This window comes from Peromyscus maniculatus, chromosome 4 (genome assembly GCF_049852395.1).
Source record: "Peromyscus maniculatus bairdii isolate BWxNUB_F1_BW_parent chromosome 4, HU_Pman_BW_mat_3.1, whole genome shotgun sequence".
NCBI classification, from domain to species: domain Eukaryota; kingdom Metazoa; phylum Chordata; class Mammalia; order Rodentia; family Cricetidae; genus Peromyscus; species Peromyscus maniculatus.
Window position 1 is genome coordinate 27,815,279 of NC_134855.1, and position 18,193 is coordinate 27,833,471.

The 18,193-nt window shown below is 41.1% G+C and overlaps 1 protein-coding gene across 2 annotated transcripts in view; it reads left to right on the forward strand.

Annotated features, from left to right (window-relative positions):
- The first annotated feature begins 3,267 nt into the window (after positions 1-3,267).
- Positions 3,268-18,193, forward strand: part of Epc2 (enhancer of polycomb 2) — a 111,415-nt gene continuing 96,489 nt past the window's right edge. Inside the window, exon 1 of one of the 2 annotated variants that reach the window (XM_006974287.4) lies at positions 3,268-3,552. In XM_006974287.4, the coding sequence (XP_006974349.1) occupies positions 3,400-3,552 (153 nt within the window). In that variant the 5' untranslated portion in view covers positions 3,268-3,399. The remainder of the gene's footprint in view (positions 3,553-18,193) is intronic. The other variant, XM_006974288.4, reaches the window with a different exon arrangement.

Below are 18,193 nucleotides of genomic sequence, written 5' to 3' on the forward strand. Positions count from 1 at the left end.
CATTTATACATTACATTCGCTAGACTAGATGACTGTCATTTGGATTGACCCAGGATATATTTGAAGTAGACTGATTTTTAGGATGGCTGTACATGTGCATTGCATATGGAAATTAGAATAGGCTAGGCTGCATAACCATTTGAAACAGATTTTGATAAAGAAGTTTCCTAAGAGGATTTACTTCAAAAGTTGAAAAGGTATCTGTGCCTTTAGCACTAACAAACAAAAGTATTCAACAAATATAAGCAAAGTTGACCATAAAGAGTATTTGTAGACAAATAAAATCTACTTTCCAGATGTGAAACAGGCATTTGGGTTTGGGCACTGAATTAGAAGCTAGGAAAATCGACCATGTCTCAGGTGAAAGGGTATAGTGATGTTTGCTTCAGTCTGTATTCAGTCTGAGCTCTGTAATCATTGCCTGCAAGGCAAGACGAAAAGGGACCACTGGGGGAAAATCTGTCCCACGTTCGAAGCAAAAGAACAACAGCAAACCAACCATGATGCAAAAAATGATTCCAATGGTTGAGTTTACATTAGGGAAAAAAAATTTTTCTCTGAGATGGCTCTCGCTGGTTTGAAAGTTCTGCTGGCCAAAGGAAAGAATCTGAAGGGCAGGGCAAGCCAAGGAGGAAAAATCAGCAGCCACGGCCAAGCCTCATGCCAGGCCAGGAAGGCACTCGGACTCCAACTTGGGGTGGAATAGGGTCAGTGGTACTGAAGTTCTTCATGGAGCTGATGTGATATGACTTCGTCTCAATCAGCAAACACACGAGAGCCTGCCCCATGTGAGGTCTGGAACTAGGTTTGTAGTAATGAAAGAGGTGAGGCCATTCTTGCCATTGGCTAGAAGTTCTCACTAATCAACTTTGGAGACTTTCATTAATTAACTTTGGGTCAGAAACTTTGGATGGTAATAAACCAAAGAGCTTGGAAACTGAAGTATGCCACTGTGAGAACAGAGTTTTGGACTCTGGCTAGACCCACATTTGAAGCCAGCTCTGGGATCCACTAAGTAGTATTGGATCTTGACAAGTTATCCGAGTCCCAGTTTCCCTATTAGTAAAAATTACAATATTTCTCCCTATGAGGAGTATGCAGCTCTAAGAATTAAGTGGACTTCAACTGCTTGAGACTACATACACACACACACACACACACACACACACACACACACACACACACACGATGTTCACACTTCTTTTTCTGAGTGTAACATTGAGCAGAGAGACTAGAAGGAAGCTATCATTTCTAAGCCTGAGAAGGGCTGGGCATCCAGATAAAAGGCCTGGGTGACTCATTTTTTCAATCACTCTTTCCCCCTGTCTTTCAGGCCTGCACTCAGTAATGACCCCCCATCTGAGAACTTCTTGTTCTTCCTTACAAAGGATTGGAACTACTCCAGAGGGTAGTACTCAGAGCAGGACATGCCCACAAGCATGAGAAAGGTATTGCTTACAAGAAGGGAGTCACAGTGTTTGCATTGTTCCCAGTAACAGTGGATGTAAAACACAAGCTTACTGAAGAATGCTCCAAAGCGTTGGTGGGACAAACTGGTTAGATTATTTAGATGTGATGAGGAAGTTCATATTCACCATCCTGCCTTCAAAGGGAAGGGTGGAGACAGAGGGGAAAGAAAGAGAGAAAGGAGAGGGGTAGAAAAAGCAGGGAGAGAAGGAAGTAGAAAAAACGTGGGTGGCAATGAAGAAAGACAGTTTTGTTTCATGAAGAAATGACAGGAGAAATCAGTTTTTATAGTTGGACTGTAGCAAAGCATCTACCTTTTTCTGAGCTAGGTAGGGTTTTTGTCAATGGTTAGAAAATGGTAAAATTGTTGCACTTTGTGGGAATTTTCTCAGAAACCTGTAATGCATAAAGACTAAGAAACTAGGCAACAAAGAGATTTGTGTCAATAGTAGCTGTATTTAATTGAGTCAATTTGATTCTTTCTTTTGCAGAGATACTACTCTACTACTTCTGGCCAAAGCTGTCTCCTTTCTCTGACAGGTCACAACTGTCGGTAGATGTCATTTGGTAATTACCCTCGCATTACGCTCTTGTGTCATCTGTATCGTTTTCGTCAAGTATTCAAGCATTCATCTATATATTTTTGGACTATAATCTTTTCAGCTGCCCGTTTCCTCAAGTATTTACGACTCTCACTGCTAATTATTCAACAGTTGTAACATAGTAACATGCGAGTTAATTGGATTCAAGAACTTTATTAAACTCTTTGAGTCGTCACAGTAACCAATATTTTTTTTTTAACATACATCTAGCTTTGGCTAAAGATTTCAAATGGAACCTTTAAGAACTGGCTTTTTTTCCCCTCTCAAATCAGAGAAGTGCCTACCATCCACTAAATAACTAGGCAAGTTTGGATGACAGGTGCAAGTCGCTTGTTGCGCCCCGCAGTCTCAAACTATGAACCCTCGTGGCTACCCCAAGCATCCTCCCGGTGAAGGCGAGGGTGCCTAACTTCGGAGCGCTCTTTTGGACTGGGGGGCGGAGGGGGGAGGTGCTGCCCGATTTTTCAGGGTGCTAGACGCAGCAGGGCTGTGCCTCTCGGCGTGGGCAGACGCCACGGACTTTTCGGTACCTCCCCGGGGCTGCGCGCAAACCCGGGGCGCGAAGCAGGCAGCCGGCGCCCCCGGAGCCCAGAGCTTCCCAAGTGCAGGCTCCAAGGGGCGGCCCGGCCGGTGGCCCCGGGTGGACGGCCTCCTGCCCCCTGGGCCGGGCGGTCCTGAGCGCCGCGCCTTCCCGAGGGAGCCCTGCGCGCGGCGCGGCTCGGCTCGGCTCGGCGGTGGCGGCGGCGGCGGCGGAGGCAGAGGCGCAGCCAGCTCTGGCTCCCGGGCCGAGCGCACCTGGCACCTGCCGGGCCGCCTGCGTGCCGAGCGGCCGGCCGAGGGGCACCGGGGACTCGGCTCGCTGTCGCCGGCTCCGCTGGCCGCGCCGAGCCGCGCCGCGCCGGAGAGAGTGGGTGGGCAGGCAGGGGAGGGAAAGGGAGAGAGAGGAGAGAGAGGAAGGAGGGAGGGAAGGAGGGAGGGAGGGAGAGGGCGACGCGCGTCCCCGCGGCGGGGGCGCGCTCTCGCGCGGGCTGCCGGGATCGCTCGCCGCCGCTGTGGTAATGTCCGCCATGTTGGCCATGGCGCAGGGAGCGGATCGGGCGGGCGAGCGGCGGATCTAGAGTGCGGAAGCGGCCGCGGGCGGCGGGGGGCTGTTTTTGGGGCGGGGTGGGCGCCCATGCTGGGGCCGGGGGCAGTGCGGAGGAGGAGGAGGAGCGGGCCGGCCGCGCTGCACTGAGGAAGGAGGTGGAGGAGGCGGCGGGAGTGCTCCCCCCCCTCCCCGCCCGCCCCGCCGCCGCCGCCGCCCGGGCTGTTCCTGTAAGGCGGGGAGACAATGAGTAAACTCTCCTTCCGAGCGCGGGCGCTGGACGCCGCCAAACCGCTGCCCATCTACCGCGGCAAGGACATGCCTGATCTCAACGACTGCGTCTCCATCAACCGGGCCGTGCCCCAGATGCCCACCGGGATGGAGAAGGAGGAGGAATCGGTAGGGACTCGAGTGTTTATTACCCCCCCCTCTCTCTCCCTCCTCCCCCCTCCCCTTTGTCAGCCGGGCCTCGCCATTCACAGAGCGCTCTACGCTCGCTGGAGGGCGCCGCTGCTGCTGCGCGCTCGGGACCCTACGCCGGCGGAGTAGCGTAAGCCTGGCGGCCGGCGCAGCGCCCGCCCGCGGCCGCCATGTTGTTGCGTCCCAGTGTTGTGATTAGCTCTCGGCGCCGCTTACGCTGCCGTAAGGGGGCCCTGCCGTAAGCGGCGGCCGGGAATGGCGCAGGGATGCGCCTGGCCGCACTTGGCGTACGGCCTCTGTTTACCTGGTAGAGGTTTCCAACCCCCGGCGCGGGCTTCATTGATTGACAAGGGGGTGGTGGTGGTGGTGGTGGTGGGGAGTCTTTTGGCTAGGCGATCTTTTCATTACACTTTAAAATTGGTGTGTGCGTTAGAGCGCCTTTGAAATGATTTAGGAAAAGTAAAGCCCTTTCGAAACAAACGCCTTCGTGCCAGCAGGGTGAGGAGGGTCTGTCTGTCTGTGCTAGCAGGGGGATGATGGTGTGCGCTGCTCGCCGGAGGAGGTGCGGCGGGACGAGGCGGTGCAGCCCTGCTCCGCCGGGGCAGCAACTCCCCGAGCCGGACCCCGCGTTAGCGTGTCCCCTAAACCGCGCGCGCGCGCGGGGGCTTTGCCTGCCGGGCTGGCCCTGCTCGGTTGTGCGGCGTTAGGAAGGGTCCCGAGGGCTAGAAACCAGCCTCCAGGCCCGCGCTGCCCGGCGCACTGCCTGGGGAGGTAGCCTGCGAGCTGGCCATTGACAAGTCGAGGACTCAGTGCGTCCACATTGACAGTTGTATTTTTGACCGGATGGTAAAATTTTGGCCGAAGTGCTGTTTCCCTCTTCCAGGGGTTAAATTTTACCCAAGATTGAGTTTCCTCTGACTTGACAGTGTTTACGACTCTGGAGTGTTGTTACTTGCGTGAGAAGTTCATAGTAACTGCACCCTGAAGAATTTCTTCAATGAACCTTCAGTCCCGCCTTATTGTCAACCTCGGGTGTGTGTGGATTGGTTCTCTTGCTTCTGTGACTGTCAAAAGAAAGCTGAAGGTTTCTGTGATTGGTTTTCTCTTTTGACTATTAATAGTGCAGGAAATGCATTTAAGCCTTTGATTGGCTGCTCGAATTCTGACCTCATTGTGTTGGTGCTTTGACTTAATCACATTTCTCTTTGGTGTTTGATTACCTGACTTAACATTTTCAGTAGAAGATAAAATAGGGCCTCTTTATAAACCTTCAATTAAAAAAAAAGCTCAGCTTTTATGCCTAAGATTTAAAGCTTAGTCGTGTTTGAGAAATTTGCTTAGGTAGTCATTGACTCAGTTTTGAGCTACCTTCTGACAGTGTCTTGATAAGGTAATTTAGGTATTGTTTGCTTTTGGTGGCATGATGCTGTCTTTGCTGGCCACATCTTTCTCTTAACCATTTCTTTTGGACACATGAGTGTCTTTCCATTGTTTTTCTCTTTTCCTTATGTTTGCTATCTTTTGTCTAAGGTTTGCCAGTTGTCCTGTGTCTCGGTCCCAGGAGTTCTCCTCATGGTGCTTAGTCTAAAACTCTGTAATTTATTTTCTCTCTAAACCTGAAGATCGGGCTATCAGTTGTTCTGCCTTTTCTTCATTAATGTTGTCTAGTGGTAGTTACTGTTTTTGATATTACTGTTTATCAAATATTTGGATCTCAGATACTGTATTAAGAATTCTATGTATATTTAATATAAAAATTTTAAATCTACTTTTCTGAGATGTAAGTTCAGGAAGATGTACCGGTTTACAATAAAGGTTTAATGAGGCTTCACAAATGTATACAACCAAGAATAAGAAAAATTTCCAACTGCAGTTAAGTGTTCTTGTCCTCTGTAGCTAATCCCTGGATTATAATTCCAGGAAACCACCAACTTGCTTTCACTGGAGATTGGCATTGCATTTTGAAGTTTTGTGTAAATGGAGGATACACATGTGTGTATGGCTTCTTTTGCTCAGCATGGTACTATTATTGTCTCTCTTGTTTCATATATCATGTATTCCTTTTTATTGCTGAGTAACATTGTAATTAATATACAATTAATATGTACTTGTTACTAGACATTTGAGTTTTTCCTGGTTTATAATTATCTCAGTCCTAGTAATAACAGCCTTGTGAGTTGCTACAGTTTTCTGTTTTATAGATAGCCTAAAAGGTCTCACTGATAACAGCGGTCAGGAACTCAAACCCTTGCCTTAGTTGTCGTAAAACCCTATTGTCATGATCCCCATTCTTTCATATTTAGGATTCTTACAGAACCCAGAGTTATCTGTACTATTATGTTTACTAGAAATTTTGTAAATAATATATTTGTATAATTGTGAGAACTTTCAGAACTGATACTGACTTGCTCAGACGATAAAGTTATTAAGATAAAGTTATTAAGAAGTCGGGTTTTTCATCACTTAATTCTGTCTGGCTTGGCTGTTTTTCTTTCTTTATTTTTTTCAGCACTTGGGTTAGAGCCATGGGTTCTGCACTCCACCACTGAGCTGTATCCTCTGCTCTGCTTTGCTCCTTGCTTTTCAGAATCTCTTTTTTATTAGTAGTTACTTGATTTTGCTGCTGCTTCTATTGACACTGTTATATTTGACTGCTTGTTACCTTAAGTGTTTAAGAAATTTGTGGGAAACAATCCTAGTTTATTATTTAGATTTTTCTCTTGTTAGAGTATAATAATCTTTCTCGTGACTTTTGCTGATTTTGTTCATTATATATTCCAAGTGCCTAGAACTGTGCCTGGCACATAATGTATATGCTTGGTAAATGTTTGTTGAATACTCTTTTCAGTATTGAGACCTGTTTTTCTATGCACGTTCACTCTTGTGCTCACCCATGTACATTCTCTGTGTGTGCATAGATATAAAATTCAACAAAAACTAGGTTGTAGAAGCCATCTTTTGTTGCTTTTCTTTGATGCTGCACACAACCAAATAGACCTCTGTTTTTCCTCTTAATTGTGAGGACTTTTTTGATACCCAGTTGCTTTTTGAACATACAGGTATAGCTGAAGTATTATTCTTTGTCCTGTGTTAAATAACTATTTCATAATTATGAGCAGATTTCTGTGAGAGAAATCTTTATACATGTCTGAGCCAAAGTCTACATGAATCATATGATTCAGCATTCACATACAATATACACATACACATACATATACATACATACATACATACATACATACATGTACAGTGTTGTTAAGACAAAAGTCCTGGTTTGTAGCCAGGCTGGCCTCAGACTCACTGTCTTCCTGCATCCTCTCCCCTTGAAATTACAGCTGTGTCCACTATATCTTTTAGCTTACTTTCAAAGAAAAAGAACAGGACTGATTTGAATTTGTAATTTTCTTCCCATTATTATTTCTTGATTTTTGTCATTTCTCTTTTAAGTGATATTTTAGTGGGAAGAAATATATTGAGTCTTAATATCTTTTCAGAATTAACTTAGGCACTGATGTTTTTCATGATTTATAATAGAATATAAAGTACAGTTTTGTAAGTTGATATCGTAAAAACATGAAGTATTTCTTTCAACAAAAGTGCTGTATGCCAAATGTTACCTAAAAATGACATTGGGATGTTAGTTATTGAAACATAATGGATATAAAAGTTATGTATAAGTTATGTATGTACTGAGGTATTCTTAGTTCTTCAAGAAAATACATGTCTTGATTTCATGGAATTTAAAGTGAGTCATTTGAAGTAAAATCATGTACAGTATTGGGAAAGTTAGCAAAAACTAGGGGGTTGAGGTAACACGGCAGACATCAGGGTGTGTCAGAAAAAGTTAAATGTCAATGTAGTTGAGAGGCATGAGAGAAACTTTCTGATGTATTGAGGCGTCATGCAGAAAGAGAACTTTGAGTTTTCTTTTAAAAAATATATTTGTGTGACTAGTGCACACATGCCAGGGTGTTCCTATGAGGGTAGGGACGACTTTTTTTAATATCAGTTCTTACTTGCCACCTTCATGTGGGGTCTGGGGATCAAACTCGGGGCACCAGGCTGCTGTACCAAGTGTCTTTACCCAGTGTGCCATCTTGCTTGTCCCCCCCCCCCCATTTGAGCTTTCAAGGTTGGTTGTACAGTGTATGTTGATGCCAATACTTGAGCATAAGGTATTTAAAGAAAGGTCTATGGATATTACATAGACAAAAGGAAGGTTTTTCCAGAATCTCTTTATTATCCATTCCTAACTGACGTCTCTCGCTGATCCGAAATTTAGGAGAGTGTGGGACTCTCCTAATTTTATTATTCTTTCAACTTTTTCTTATTTCTGGATATGTAGACATCTTATTTCTTTTCTAATTCTTCCTATCTGAATGCTTCCTATCTTCAATGCTGTTTAAAATTTTGTAGAAATGCAGTAAATATTTGATAATTGATTGAAGAAAAGTTGAGGTGAAGGTTAAGTTGAACACAGCATAGAACTATACCAGATTCTAGCTAGCTTTGAGTGTTAGGCCCAGGAGTTGATAGAGTAGTCTGGAAGAAAGATTTCTCTGGTGTGGTTCTGGAGTCAGCTTTTCTAGTTCTGGTCATCATGTGGCTATTTAATGAGGGAAGCTGCCTACCTTCTCTCTGAGTCTCAGATTGCTCATCTTATGTAACCTTGAGATTATGTTAACGTTTGTGTTGAATGTGTGCCAGGTCTTTGTTAAGTTAACTTTGTTAAGTTCAGGGTTTAGAGCTCATTATAGCAATATGATATGTAAGTGCAAATGTCTTATTTCCAGAGGGCAGAATAGCACTTTAGAAATGAAATGAAATGACTTGTCCAACATGACCCATCTAAAATAAAATACAGAAACTGAGGTCCTGTGTCTGACTTAAGGACTCCGAGCCTCACCTTTGTATTGCTTCATCTGGTAAATTAGTGACTTGAGGCAAATGGTATTATTGAAGAAACTGAATTCCTTTTGTACATACATTCCTTAAAAATGTAAAGGAATGCTTGGTCTGTGGTATAAGTTTAAATGTTTGTTTCAGTTCTCTGAAAATGAGGCCCTATCTTACATAGATGATCTTGTTAATTTCAAGTAGAAGAAAACAAAGCTGGCTACCTTAAGGAGCCCTGGGAATTATCTGGAAGACTCCAAGGAATGGTTGAGTAGTCAACGCTAGGAACCATGGCCATGCTAGTCCCTTTAGCACCAACTGACATTGATATCACTGATAACTAATTATCTTTGAGAAGCTCTGAACAATATTGGCTAATTGTACATGCTCCCTGTTCAGGCTATGTAGGTTTGCATTCTTGGACATGCCAGTATTTATGAGATTCAATCAATTTTTTTGAGGATGAATTATAGTGTATTTAGAAAAGTTAATATGGTATGAGGGAAGCATTCACTAACTATCAGGTATTATCTTTTAATTAAAATTTTAATTGCAGTTATTTTGTGTGTGTGTGTGTGTGTGTGTGTGTGTGTGTGTGAAAAATCTGGAACATGTGTGGAGATCAGAGGACAACTTTTGAGACTGTGGGTGTGGGAGTTGAACTCAGATCATTAGGCTTAGCAGCAAGCATCTTTATTTACCCTCTTAGCCATTCATCAGCCCTCATTTTCATCATGGTTAGGTTTCTCTCATTTTCTTGGGTGAGGAGATATTCAGGCAAATAAAAATGACAGACTGATTCTCAATCTGAAAATATTCAGATTCTTGGATATTGAATGTGGTATCTAGCTGACTTGTGTGAAATTTCTGTCTCTAAGTCTGATAGTTAGAGAGGTAGTCTACTTCTAGACCAAACAGTTACTACTGATGGTATGGAACAGTTAGGAAGCTTAATTTATTTATTTATTTTGGTTTTTTGAGACAGGGTTTCTAAGTATAGCTTTGGCTGTCCTGGAACTCTCTCTCTGTAGATCAGGCTGGCCTCGAACTCAAAGATATCTGCCTGCCTCCACCTGGGATTAAAGTCATAAAACACCATCTCCCAGCTAATTTTTAAAAAATCTATGATGTGACCCATAGCAAATTCATGTACTTAGTTTTTATAAGCCATAAAAATTGAAATGGGTTTTAATGAGATTAAAGTAAATCTCCAAAATTTGTTTAAAGAAAGCCAATCCTTTATATTTTACAGAATTGTAAGGTATGAATTTCTGGGATCCAAAGAAGTTATTGAGCCTTCTTGGCCCTTAATTTTCTTATTTCTGAAATAGAATTAGACTGAGCTTTAGATGACTTTTGGCTGTAAAAATACTTGCATTGTGAATTTCCATTCTGTTTAACAGTCCAGATATAACTAGATGAAAAGAACTAGCAAATACGGTTCTGAGTATTAGGAATACCCCTTTAGAAGATTGAACGCTGCAGTTCTCAGCCATTGTTTTGACCTGGAATACTTTTAAAATGAGAATCAGTTATGTTTACTCACTATCTGATACTTGCTTATAAACGGATAGAGCAGTCTGCTCTATATTTTTGGTATTTCCGTAGCTTTGGTTTTCTTGCACTATCTTTACTGCTGTTATCATTGCTATTAAGTGTTTTAGTCAGTGTTCTCATGTCTCTTGGGGTTGTGTGTAAAATTGTATGAGTATGAATGTTGTGTATGAGGGGAGAGAATGAATATACACTTTCCCAACTAGGCTAATTGACATCAGAAAGTTATTATATTTATTTTATTTAATACCTTACACAAGCAAGATAGCCAACATGAACTTCTGTCACGTTTACTCTAAGTGATGGTTTGTAATATAGGCATTGGCATGGTCATAGCTACTTGGTTGAGTTTGATTGTATGACTGAACATACAGCTCTGCATCTTCATTTCAAGTAGAGTGTAAGTGGAGAAATAGTAAAAGATGATAGGACCAGTAGAGGAGGAATGGCTGATAGGAGGAAGTCACGAGGGAGGCCAGTACAGATGGCAGAAGGTCTCTTTTGATTATTTGAGTTTTGGCTTAATGTTAGTCTTTGATTATTTGCCTTGCCTGTACTGTATAAATAGAACACAACTGTACTATATAAATGGAACAGGGCTATTCTTTGTGGAGTTAATATTGCGAAAGTAAATGGTAGTCACTTGCAGATTTTCCTCAGCAGCATTTCCTTTAGCCATCCACTTTTAGGCTTCTTTCCACCAACTAATATTGTGTTGAAATCAGAGGGCTGCAGAGTGAGAATCTGCTTGTTGGTTTATTTGCCAGTTATCTCCTCACCCCTACCTTCCTTGGGCAAAGGGTGTAAGACTTTTTGTTGAACTACAAAAGTGGTCAACAGTACTGTTGACAAAATAACCTTGGCCTTTGCCTCTTCTCATGGACAAAGTTAAGTGATAACTATCCCAAAGGGTCGTTTTTGTTAAGATTTATTTTTATTTAGTGTATATGAGTGTTTTATTTGCATGTATGTAAGTAAATTGGGTCCATGTCTGGTTGGCCGCAGAGACCAGAAGAGAGTGTCTGATTCTCTGGACCAGGAGTTACAGGTGGTCACCAGCCGCCATGTGGGTGTTGGGACCCACACTCCAGTCATTTGCAAGAACAGCAAGTGCTCTTAACCACTGAGCCATCTCATCAACACCTCAGAGGATAGTTTTAGAATTTAAGAGTTTATTTTTGGCAAGACTTAAATTTGCCTTATATACTGTTTGATAGCAACTGTAATTTATGAACAATTTTCAGCAATACAGTAAAGTATGAAGGAATGGGAAGGCTAAAATATAAAGTATTCCCAAACACATTCTTTCCTATAGTTTCCTATTTTTTTTCCTGCCATTGAAAAATATTTTATTTTTAAAAGCTTTAGTTTCAAAAGCACAAACAAATTAATAATGTATATTTTTTCTTTCCTTCTCTGTTTTGTGACAGAGTAACTGTTAAATTGACTTAACAATTAAGATTTTAATTTTAGTTTTAAAATTACTGGCTAAGAGAACTAAATTTTTATCTACTCCTAAAGCAGTATTGGGTTTTAAATTAATAGCTGAGTATTTGTATTTGCTTTTCAGTTTTTTTTATTTTAAAGATTGGCTAAATAAATAATCATGAGAGAAAATTGATTTGTGTGATGACAACCTCTTCAGTGGTTGGTAAACACAAGAAGAGTGGACGAAAGACAGTTTGGTATACCAGTGAGCTTCAGTGTTAACATACTTAGAAAACAAGGTAATTGATGAGAGTAGCTATGCTACATATTTTATTCGTGTGATATTTTTCAGCTGGAGCATTATTAGCAATTCAATCCGTAGTGACTATTGCAGGCAAAATAAGAAGTTTTTACATCTGCCCACTGGTCATTAATTTCTGGTAACATTCCATTTTGGCTAGTTAAGAAATGATTCCTCTCTCAGTTTCCAAATGGAGGCTGTTACACTTGATGTGAGACCCTTCATCTAGGGAGTCCCAGCTTTTTTGTGTTATGAATTCTTTTGTCAGTCTGATGAAACTTCTCAGAATGATACCTTAAATATACAAGATCATAGAGAAGTTAAATTGGAAAAAAATTGAGATAATATTAACATTAAAACAGGATGTGGAGTTAGATCTGGTTAGGTTTGAAGTAGTGAAGGGTAGAAACAGTATTTTGACAAGTATCATTGTAACATGACATGAAAAGATTTATGATTTCTGTTAGTATTGCTAGAACTACTTCTTACTATTGACTACATTAGTAAAACGGAAGGAAATGTTAAATTTACTTGAGGTTAGGGCAATTAAAAGATTATTATTATTTTCTCATCCATTCTGAGGATCCTTCACTTATTTCCTGTGACTATTTTGGCGATCTATGATTCCTGAGGAAAAGAAATATATGAAGGATGTCATAGGAAACCTTGTTGCTTGCCTGTCATACAGGAGATGCATTGATTTTTACTTTACCATATAGCACAGTGGCTGATTTCCTAGACTGCAAATTAGGTTGTTCACATACAGTACTTGGTACTTAGGACATGTGAAGTAGCTCACCCACTTAGCAGGGCTTGTCAGGACTTCTGTAATACCCCTAAGGTTCAGTTAATTCTCAAATGTTACCACGTGTCAGATTCTTTTGAAAGGTTTATTAAAACAAACTTTTGGGGTTGCATTCCCCAGTGGGTCTAATATGGAGCTTAAGAATTTTCTTTTTTTTTTTTTTTTTTGTTTTTCGAGACAGGGTTTCTCTATGTAGCTTTGCGCCTTTCCTGGAACTCACTTGGTAGCCCAGGCTGGCCTCGAACTCATAGCGATCCGCCTCCCTCTGCCTCCCAAGTGCTGGGATTAAAGGCGTGCGCCACCACCGCCCGGCTTAAGAATTTTCATTTTTAAGACATTCCCAAGTGTACCAGTTACTTTTCTTCCTGCTGTGACAACACAATTTACGAAAACAACTTATGAAGGGAAGAGCTTATTTTCGATTCATGGTTTAAGGAGAAATGCATTTCACTGTGGTAGCAAATACAGTGCAAGCAGGAGTGTGAGGTGGTTGGTCACATTGTGACTAGTCAGGTAGCACAGAAGAGTGCTGGAGGTAAGTCTGGTTTTCTTCTCCACTCAGTTTCTGAAAACTCATAGGCAAAGTCATAGGTATATTTCCATGGTGATGCTAAATCTAGTCAGGTTGACAATGAAGATTGACTAAGTGATCTAATGCCTAAATATACAGGATAGCCCCCCCTTTTTTTTTTCTTTTTTCTTTTTTCTTCATTTGCGTGTATCTACATATGTCACATGTGTAGGGGTGCCCAAAGAGGCCAGAAGATTTGTTGGATCTTCTAGAGCTAGAGTTACAGAAAATTGTGAGCCATCCAACATGGGTTCTGGGAACCAAACTAAGGTCCTCTTCAAGAGTAGTATGTACTAACTATTGGGCCATCTCTCCAGCCTCTAATATGTAAATACACACACACACACACACACACACACACACACACACACACACACACACTTTTCTTGTTGCAGGATTTCTTCATCAGTGTTTTATGGTTCTTACTGAAGAGATGTTTTTTTCTTTCATTAAATATATTCAGTCCTAGGCATTTTGTTTTTTGGTTCTTATTTTTTTTCTTCTTTTTTTTGGTAGCTGTTGTAAATGGTACTTTAGGTACTTAATGGTGTATTGTTACGCTATTGATTTTGTTTTGTTGATTTTGTATTCTGTAGTTTTGATACAGTCTAGTTTTTTGGTGGAGTTGGAGCTTCTTGTGTATGAGGTCATGTCATCTGTAGAGTGACAGTTTAGATGCTCTTTACATCTTGCTCTTGGCTGATTACTTTGACATCTAGTACTGTGTTGAGTAAAAGCAGTGAAAGTGGGTGCTTTTGTCTTGTTCCAGATCTTGATGTGAAAGCCTTAAACATTTCCTCATTCCTTATAGTGATTGTGGTTGGCTTATTTTAGGCTACCATTAAATATTACTGTCTATTCCTTCTGAACCTAGTTCATTTAGTAGTCTGTCTATAAAGGTTTGAATGTTCATAAGTGCCTTTTTTGCATCTGTTGAGCTGATCATATGGATTTATAAACTTCATTTTGTTTATAGTGGCATGTCACTTGTATTAACTTGAACATTGTGAGCTACAGGTGTGGAGTTTTCCACTTGTGGCATCCTTTTGGATTTCCAGATTAGACTTATGCATCCTTACCTACTTCTCCATCATAACAATATTGTGTGTGTGAAAAGATGTTCAGAATATGCCAGAAAAGTGTGGAAAAGAAACATAGATCCCTGAATCTCACCCACCTTGAGAAATCCATGGTTGGCTTTTGGGGTGAATGTACTGCCGTCCCTGCCTCTTTCCGTATAGGTATCCCTTGAATAAGAGAGAGAGGAACAGATGCCTATTTTGTTGTGCTTTTTAAACTGTTCCTGTTAGATTGAAAATCTGAGAAAAGAATCTCTTCCATTGAGTCTGTGATGTCTTGTCATTTTGGATTAGTCTAGTCATTGAAGCCTATGACATGGGTGGTATAGAAACAAGGCAGCTTGTATTTGGATCATTGGTCTAACTTGAGCTTGGGATGAATAGTGGTTCTCAAAAACAAAGGGACTAAAAGTAGACATGTTTATTAAACCTTTCTGGGCTCTGTGGCACTGACGTAATCAGGTGGTGGTTCAGAGTATGAATTTACTGTCAATCTGCTGTATATTGAAAAGTTTTGACATGCATTAAATTTATTCTTAATAAAAAATGCCTCTGGGGGCTGGAGAGATGGCTCAGTGGTTAGGAGCACCGACTGCTCTTCCAGAAGACCTGGGTTCAATTCCCAGCACTCACATGGTAGCTCACAACTGTGTGTAACCTCAGTTTCAGGGGGCCCGACACCCTCACAAGGACATACATGCAGGCAAAACACCAGTGCTCATTTTAAAAAAAAATGCTTCTAGTTATGTAATTAAAGCTTAAGGTTCCTCTGTCTGGTTATTAATTACCTTAAGCTTTATTATGAAATTTCTATGGTCTCTTCTAGTATGTGCTATTTTGTTTGTTTGTGCTGGGATCAGATCCAATGCTTTGCTTATGCTAGACCTAGTGCTAGACCACTGAGTCATATCCCAAGCCCCTAAACTTTCCAGTACCCACCCCTCTCCTGAATCCAGATGGATATGGAGTTGTTCAGAGAAAATAATAAAGTCATCTTTTGTCTGAAGTGTCTTAGGTATTGGGGCCTTTTGAGTTTGAGATAGGGTTCTTGTGCTGCTCATCTGTCAGCCTCCTAGACTGTAGGGTTATAGGTGTGTGGCAGCACCCCCCTGTGCCTATCTTCTAACTTTCTCTTTTGCTTCATTGAGCAGAATGTTTACTGCTTTCGTTGTTGTTTTATAATGTCATCAATACATTCTATTATTTATTTCACCTCTTATAGGGCTTTTCACCATTGCCTCTCACTGCTCTGCTTTTCCAGGGATTTCCTAAGTACCTTATTAGTGCATATTTTTCCATGTGGAACTTCATAATTATTTTGCCAAAATCCAGACAATAGTGTTGGTATTTGTCTTAGTTAGGGTTTCCATTGCTGTGAAGAGACACCTTGACTCAACAACTCTTAGAAAGGAAAACATTTAATTGGGGTGGCTTACCATTTTCAGAGGTTTAGTCTATTATCATCATGGCAGGAAGAAAGGCAGCATTCAGGCAGACATGGTGCTAGAGCTGAGAGTCCTTATATCTTGATCAAAAGCAACAGGAAGTGGTGTGTCTCACTGGGTGTGGCTTGAGCATATATGAGCCCTCAAAGCCCACCTCCATAGTAACACACTTCCTCCAACAAGGCCATGCCTCCTAATAGTGCCACTCCCTTTGGGGGCCATTTTCTTTCAAACCACAGTATTTTTGTTGGGATTCAGCATACACTGATAAATCGACTTAAAGAGAATTGATACATTTATGGATTTGACTTTTTATTCAAGAACATAGATTGTCTCATTTGCTGAAGTCTCCTTATCTTTGAGGGATGTTTTTCTTCTGGTTTTTTTTTTTTAATGTTTTTGTTGGGCTTTTTTTTTGCAGGAGTTTTATGTGTTTTTTATTGTAAATGGCAATTCAGTATTCTCTTCCACTGATCATTGTATTTATGAACGTGATTGATTTCTTTTAAAAATATTTATTTTTGTATGTGTACGTGTGAGTGCCTGCACGTATGTTTGTGCACCCTGTGCATGCCTGGTGTCCTTGGAGGTCAGAAGAGAGCATTCCCTGGGATAACAATTATAGACAATTGTGAGCTGCCTGATGTAGGTGCTCTGAACCAACCCTAGGTTCTCTGAAGGAGTAGCAAGTGCTCTTGATCACTGAACCATCTCTTTAGCCCAAGCTATATATTAATTTCATATTCCACAACATTACTAAATTACCTAATTGTACTAGGTTTTGCATTGATTTGCTTGGGTTGTTGAGTTTAGATGTCTGTTAATAAAGATAGAGATAGTTTACCTTAGCTTCTCAAACACTAGGCCTCAAATGGTTTTTTTCCTTTTGAATTCTGTTAGTAAATACTTCTAACTCCATGTTGAAAAATTGTGGAGAATAATGAGCATCCTTATTTATGATATTAATGTGAATGTCTGTCTCCAAGCAAGTATGTACAACCCGTGGCCTGGGCATGCAGCCCAGGGTAGCTTTGACTGGATTCCAAAATAAAAACCATACATTTCTTTAAATTGAGATTTTTTATTTGTAATTCTATTGTGTGGTTTTTATTTTTCTTTTAATTAGCTAATTTTTTTGTATGTGTGTCGGAGTGTATGGCACATAGGTGTGGTGCCGATGGAGGCCGGAAGAGGGTATTAGATTCTCTGGGGCTCGAGTGAGAGGTTGAAGAGCCACCCGATAGGTGAGCTGGGAACTGAATCCCAGTCTTCTGGAAGCACAGGAAGTGTTCTGAACAGCTAAGCCGTCATTTCTCTAGTTCCTACTGCGTGGTTCTTGAGTGTGAACTCAGTAGACGTCAGTGTTGTGTTGTAATATCATGAGATTATACATATATTTATATATGTATATATATATTTGCTTTTGGAGATTTGCCACATGATTTTTCCCCTTCACTAATGATGGATATTGTGAAACTGGACTATCCTAGCTTTCTTGGAATGAACTCTATTTGGCAATGAAGTATTTACTCTTTTCAAAAATTAATTTAGTTTTATCATCTACAAAGTCTTAACAAAGCTTTGACATATTCTTGACCAAATGTGGCCACTTCAAAGCTTCTGTAATTCATTCTAAATTACTGAGAGATGGAATATGTGTGGCTAATTCAGGTCACATACCTAGTCTGATTCAGTTAACTGTGACTTTGGGTAGGATGAGGTGATTGATGATTGAATGGTTGATGGACATACCATTTGTGGGAGAGAACTCGACTTTAAAGACTGGGACAGATACCTGCAAAGATATCTACCACAATTTTATATTTTGTAGTACAAAATTCATAGCTGTAGCTATTAATGCCAATTTGACTATCCAAATTGTGGTTTCTCTTCCTGGTAAGTGGCATCAGACACCTGGATCATCCACAACTGGCAATTTTTTGTTTTGTTTTGTTTTGTTTTTTTGAGACAGGGTTTCTCTGTGTAACTTTGCGCCTTTCCTGGAACTCGCTTTGGAGACCAGGCTGGCCTGGAACTCACAGAGATCTGCCTGCCTCTGCCTCCCGTGTGCTGGGATTAAAGTCTCGTGCCACCACTGCCTGGCCACAACTGGCTATTTTACTCTATAATACATGTGTTTAGTGGCAACTTGGTACCAAATACTAAATGACCTTCAGAGTCACCCACCTACCAACCACAACCCCTTAAAAGACAGGGCTCTTGCTGGGCAGTGGTGGCACATGTCTTTAATCCCAGCACTCAGGAGGCAGAGCCAGGCAAATCTCTGTGAGTTCGATGCCAGCCTGGTCTACAGAGTGAGAGATCCAGGACCGGCTTCAAAACTACACAGAGAAACCCTGTCTCGAGAAAAAAAAGAAAAAAAGAAAAAACAAGGCTCTTATGTTCTTAGTTGAGGCATTCTTGTTGAGTACTATATGGAGCTTTTAAAGAATTAACAACATATACCTATATTGTATATAAGAACCTATTTAAGCCAGAATTTAGTATTTGAATGATACATTTATTTATGTATATTGACAA